This window comes from Rhagoletis pomonella, unplaced genomic scaffold (assembly GCF_013731165.1).
Source record: "Rhagoletis pomonella isolate Grant_MI unplaced genomic scaffold, Rhpom_1.0 Rhpom_scaffold_00006, whole genome shotgun sequence".
NCBI classification, from domain to species: domain Eukaryota; kingdom Metazoa; phylum Arthropoda; class Insecta; order Diptera; family Tephritidae; genus Rhagoletis; species Rhagoletis pomonella.
The window spans coordinates 52,755,670-52,761,888 of NW_023458560.1; the positions used below are offsets into that span (position 1 = coordinate 52,755,670).

General features: G+C 38.9%; 1 protein-coding gene across 1 annotated transcript; it reads left to right on the forward strand.

Moving 5' to 3' along the window:
- The first annotated feature begins 4,309 nt into the window (after window positions 1–4,309).
- On the forward strand, window positions 4,310–4,682 carry LOC118741710 (RING finger protein 150-like). The gene is made up of 2 exons (XM_036473681.1): window positions 4,310–4,485; window positions 4,612–4,682. Exons 1-2 carry the CDS (start codon window positions 4,332–4,334, stop codon window positions 4,680–4,682), a joined length of 225 nt encoding a protein of 74 aa, XP_036329574.1. The 5' UTR covers window positions 4,310–4,331.
- The last annotated feature ends 1,537 nt before the right edge of the window (window positions 4,683–6,219 follow it).

The following is a 6,219-nucleotide window of genomic DNA, read 5'->3' on the forward strand; positions in this document are numbered from 1 at the left end:
TCCTTTCTCTTCTGTGCCAGTGGGATATGCCAAGTGAAGCCAAATCCTTCTACACTTGGTATTTCCGTCGCAGTGGAGGCCTGACTCTTCATGTGCTACCACAAGCGGTTCCCAGTTGAATAAATCCAAGTTAGAGCATCGGTATTCTTTCGAATGGCATAGATAAGACAGCGTAGCCGCTGAATTTTAGTTCTTTGCATTATGCCTACCAACCCGTAAGGGCCAGTAAATTTTCTTCTTATTATCTTCTCCAATATCAGATTAAAGAAGTCACATGAAAGCGATTCACCTTTTCTAAAACCTCGTTTGGTATCAAACGGCTCGGAGAGCTCCTTCCCAAATCTTATGGAGCTGGTGGTGTAGCTCAACTTCATTTTACACTGCCGTATTAATTTTGTGAGGATACCAAATTAAGACATTGCGGCATATAGGAAACTCCATTTAGCGCTGTGGAAAGCGGTTTTCAAGTCGACAAATATATGGTGAGTGTCGATCCTTTTCTCTCGGGATTTTTCCACGATTTGTGAATGCCTGGTCTATGTTGGATTTTCGAGGACTAAAGCCACACTAATAAGTCCCAGTCAGTTTACTACTTTCAATTCTGCTGCCATTCAATGGTGTGGAAAAGTGTTCCCTCCATAAGTTTAGAACGTTTTTAACATCGGTCACTAGGTCGCCATAGTTGTTCTTACAGGAGTTCGCCCCGGTCTTGGAACTTTCCTTAAGTCGAATAATTCTCTGGTAAAATATTCGGTCGTTTTTCCTGCCCGCAAGCATTTCAAGCTCCACGCACTCAAGTATTTCCGCCTCTCTCTTATTGCCGCAAAAACATCTCGCTTCACTCTTCAGCTCCCTACAACGGTTCCACATAGCTCGCGTTGCACCCGATCGCAGCGTGACCTTCTAGGTGGTATCTTTTTTGTCTGCAGCTTGTTGAAGAGAGGTCTCTGATGCTGGTGTGACGGCAGCTTTTCGAAGTTTAGCTTTCCTTGCATTTGGACCTCGGAGTGTACGTACGTCTAAAACACTGGAAGCGTGCCCTCCGTCTATCATAACATGACCTATTTGGTTTCTCGTTTTTCGATCCGGAGACAGTCACGTAGTTTGGCTTTTTATGCCTGAACCTAGTACTGCATACTACTATGTTTCGGGCCCCGGCGAAGTCAATCAGCCTCAGTTCGTTATCTGAAGTTTTGTCGTAGAGACTGAATTTGACGAAAGTGTTCCAAAGATCCCTTCCTTGTCCCTCCACCCCCTGGCATTGAAGTCACCAAACACGATTTTTTTTTAATCGTAACGGGGTCGGCGCTCGCATATGTTCTTTAAGTGCTCATTAAGGAGGCCCTGGGATGCTTTATCCTTCTCTCCGGTCGGGGCATGGACACGCTTTGATACGGATTGCCGCTAGACGCTCGTCCATCGGGATGGAAGACAGTATTCGACGACAGAGTCCCCCTCCCACCACAATAACTAAAATGTGCTCTTTGATCGTTTTTTTTTAATTGCCTGGAGCTCTTAAAAGCTCTTAATTGGTTATGTTTTTAGGAACATATTCTTAGTTCCGCTTTATATTGATATTTTAGCAACTATATATTTGCTATTTTTGTTTTCGGTGTTACGTATGTTTTTTGCTGCTTATAACACTTGGTGATTTTGCGTAGTTTTTTGCAGTTTACCTTAAAAACTGAATTTTTAAGTGGTTTCTGTATGTGCATTAGGGTGGCCCAATTTCGGAATTTTAATGCTCTTACCCCCTAAGATTGTTCTTTATAGAAAAAAACTTTACCCCTGCTTTTTTTTTGAAATATAAAAATATTAGAGATCGCTCAAATCACTCATAGTTTTCCGTGTGTTTTATATGGGGGAAAAAAATTTTTTTTGGAAATGGTATAGAATTGATGAAAATCACTCCCAGACTTCCAGTAATAATAACCATTGGTAGTATCCTGAATAGAACTAGAGTTTTCAGATCTAGATTTTTATTTTTTTTCAAGAATTCTATATCATTTACATTTACAAATACATGGAAAACTTTGAGCGCTTTGAGCGACCTGTAAATATTTTTTGATTTCGAAATTAAAAACCAGGGGTATGTTTTTTTCGGTATAGAACAGTCGTAGGTGGTGAGAGCATTCAAATTCCGACTTTACGTTTACTTGGACCACCCTAGTGTGCATACACATTGATGTGTACCTATGTAGGTAAGTAGCTATGTATTTCTCAATTATTATCACGTGCTCTTACTTACTTATAATTAAATATATATACTCGCTCATTTTCGATCTTAACCAACAGCGACAGCGACCACTCCACTAACACCTTCAGCAACAGCAAAGCCAACCACAAAGTCTCATTACCATTTGAAATTCCAAAGTGGATCCATTGCCTCTGTTGGCCTGACTTCAGTTGCGAACTTTAGCTTCTTTTTGCTCACCTCTTCGCCCAATTGGTTGCTGGTTGCTGGTTGCGGCGGCTTGGTTTTTGTTTTTTAAGAGGCTTCTTCGTAATTTTTTACTAACTTTGTACTTGTTGTTGTTATGCCATTTTTGGTAGTAACAGGAACTTGAATCTATTTTTCTGTGGATTTTTTTTAGGTAATTTGTGTTGCTTATTTAAATATTAAAATTTCTTTAATCTGACGTTTGTATTTTAGCCATCGACATGGTTATTACGTTTTTAATAAATTAATAAATTGGTATTACGTTTTTAATAAATTTGTTTGTATGGAATTTCTACTCATGTGACTCGAACCCATTTACTTTAGTTGCGTCTGGTCTTTGCACACGTAAACAGTTAGGCAGTTGAAGAATCTTGCTGGAAGCAATTGCTAATATTAGCAAGAGGCTAATCGACCTTGACGCCCTTCTTCTTCTTCTTATTTGGCGCTGTAACCGCCTAAGCGATTTTGGCCGAGTTCAACAAAGCACGCCAGTCGTTTCTTTTCTGTGCCAACTGACGCCAATTGGAAATGCCAAGTGAAGCCAAGTCCTTCTCCACCTGGTCTTTCCATCTCAGTGGGGGCCTTCCTCTTCCTCTGCTACCACCAGCGGGTTCCGAGTTGAATACTTTCAGAGCTGGAGCGTCGGTGTCCATTCGAACGACATGACCAAGAGAGCGGAGCCGCTGCATTTTAATTCGCTGCACTATGTCCACTATGTTGACGCCCTATCGACGATAATTTGAAAATACTGAAGCGCTAAATGGAACAACTCATCTCTCTCTCTCCAAAACTGTCCAGACTGACACAGTGCCTCAAATAGTTACTAGGAAAGGCTTTGAAAAGCAAACCGGACCAATTTTCGTTGGTTTAAAGCCGTTTTTGGCATAATGAAGAGACCCCTGCAAAACTGAAAAAACTATGTAGAGTATGTCTGGACTTAATTGGCATCTAATAGCGTAAGAAAGTAAAAACTGATCTTATGCACTAAGTAAAAGATTCCAAAGCAACGTTTTCCTCCAGGACGAGTTTTTCTGCAGCTTTCCGACAGGGTCAAATAATTCTGCCTGATCCGCGATATGAAGCAGTCGTGTAAGCTCAAACATCAGTGCTAATATTGTGGAAATTGTACTATATCACCGAATGAAGGTGAATTTTTTGAGCCTAATTGTACTTTTTTCCTTGTACAAAAAAATAATAACAATTAATATTTGCCGCTCACAGTTTTATTGCGTGTTTGGCCGATCTTCGCATGCAATTTTTAGTGTACGCCTTGAGGTTACAAATTTAATAAATTACGACGACCGCAAGTGGCAAATGATAAGGATTAGCAGAAATACACTCGGAGGTTTGCCATTGGCTGCCGAGAGTCGTCCGCTATACAACTACACCTTTTCCAACTGTATTTCAGAGAAACCTAAATGTATTTCAGAAAACCACAAATTTATTTCAGAAAAGCTCAAATGTGTTTCAGGAAAGCGTAAATGTGTTTCAGAAAAACTCAGATGTGTTTCAGAAAACCGCAAATGTGTTTCAGATATGCAATATGCCTTTCAGAAAAACACAAACCCATTTCAGAAAAGCTTAATTTTATTTCAGAAAACCGCAAATGTATTTCAGAAAACCACAAATCTTTTTCAGAAAAGCTCAAATGTGTTTCAGAAAAGCGTAAATGTGTTTCACAAAATCACAAATGTATTTCAGAAAAACTTAAATGTATTTCGGAAAAACACAAATGTATTTCAGAAATCCATAAAAGTATATACTTTAGAAAATGCAATTACTAATGTATGTAGTATGCATGGAGATAAACTTAAAAAAACAAATATTTTATAAAATACGCAGTTAATATTCAATAGTAATTTTATGCGGTAACGAGTAATAAATTTATTAAATGGAACTAAAGGATAATTGCACGATTTGCATGATGGACATGCGCAGAAAATCAGTCGTGCGTTTGCTTCCATGTGGACATTTATTGCACGCAAAATGTAGTGGACCTGTCATTGTAGAAGAGAAGTGTCCAATATGTCGAGGAAATATTGAAGGTAAGTACTCGTACATATAATAACATATACATCTAAATAAATAAATAGCATTTTATATTTATCTATTTATGCATATAAAACATTTTTGTGTGCATATAACGAGGTTCTGGAAAAAACTCATTACAGGAAATATAACAACGAGGACAGATTGCGGATTGTTGAGGCCGCTAATAAGGGAGAAGACTGGTGCAGTTTAGCATCATCTTTAGATATAGTTTATAAAACTGCTTACACATGGGTGCAATCCGGCAGAGTCGTGACTCAAAAACGAGGTGGAGAGAATGAAAAGAAGCTGACTGAAAACGAGGTAGCTGTAATGGTTCGATGGGTGGAAGAAGACTGTACTGTCACCTTAAAGCAGTTAGTCTCCAAAGTGCAAACGTATTTGCACATCGACCGCTGCAAACTACTTAGAGGGTAAATTATTCACCCTCAAAAGCGTGCACCATATACCAACGACGATGAACACGTTGGAAAACAAGCAGAAACGTTCCGAATTTGTATCAGCTTTGAGTGGTTTTATTCAGCAAGGAAAGTAAATAGTTTACATTGATAAAACCAATTTTAACTTGTTTTGTCGTTGTGCAAAAGGTCGCGCACGATCTGGGACGCGAGCAGCAGTAATACTGCCGCCATCAAGAGAACCAAATGTACATTTAATCGGTGCTGTAAGCGTAGCGGGTGTGTTATCAATGGAAACGCGACGCGGCTCTTTTAAAAAAGAGAGTGCTGGAGAGTGGGTGAAGGGGATCCTCGAGAAGTGGACCGGTTTGGGAAATAATTTGGCGGACTTAGTTATTGTGTGCGACAATGCACCTTGCCATGCTGGACTGGAGCAAGTTGCCGCCAATAATGGATCGGCTACACTTTTGCGTCTTGGGCCATACTCGCCAATGCTCAACCCCATCGAAAACGTATGGGCGAAAACAAAAGCTTACGTAAAAACGCATATTTCACTTCCCGCTGTGAATGGACCTGGAGTGGTCGAAAGGCGTTTGCAGTACTTGGAAGGCTTAATTCACGAAGCAAAAGAAACCATTGCTACTGCGGATTGTGCTCGCGCTATAAAACACTCATCCATTTTTTCTCTGATGCTTTGGCATTACGCGACATGCCTGTAGGAATGTAATTCTTTTACTTATTTTTTAATAAATTCGCACACTCAGAAGTACTGTTTGGTCGTTGCTTATATAATTCTCACTTAATTGGGAAGACGATGGGGATAAAAATTTTGGGAACATACATACATTTGTATTTTTCTGAAATACATTTGTGATTTTCTGAAACACATTTCAATTTTTCTGAAATACATTTCCGCTTTTCTGAAATAGATTTGTGGTGTTCTGAAATACATTTGTGGTTTTCTGAAAAAAACTTGAGCTTTTCCAAAATAGGTTTTCGTTTTTCTGAAAGCCATATTGAATATCTAAAATACATTTGCTGTTTTCTGAAACACATTTGAGTTCTTCAGAAACACATTTGCGTTTTTCTGAAAGGAATATTGAATATCTGAAATACATTTACGCTTTTCTGAAACACATTTGAGTTTTTCTGAAATAGATTTGTGGTTTTCTGATATATATTTACGTTTCTCTGAAATACAGTTGGAAAAGGTGTAGTTAACCCGCTTGGCGTTAAACCCCAAAATTGAGTTTAGCATCTCAAACAGGTGGCAACTCTCTTAAAAACCTGGAAAAATTTAAATATGAGATGAAGATGAAGATGAAGAAGATG

Coding starts and splice junctions, on each gene's coding strand:
- LOC118741710 (XM_036473681.1), top strand. CDS start 4,332: ATGGAACTAAAGGATAATTGCACGATTTGCATGATGGACATGCGCAGA. Junction 4,486..4,611: donor ATGTCGAGGAAATATTGAAG/GTAAGTACTCGT, acceptor AACTCATTACAG/GAAATATAACAACGAGGACA.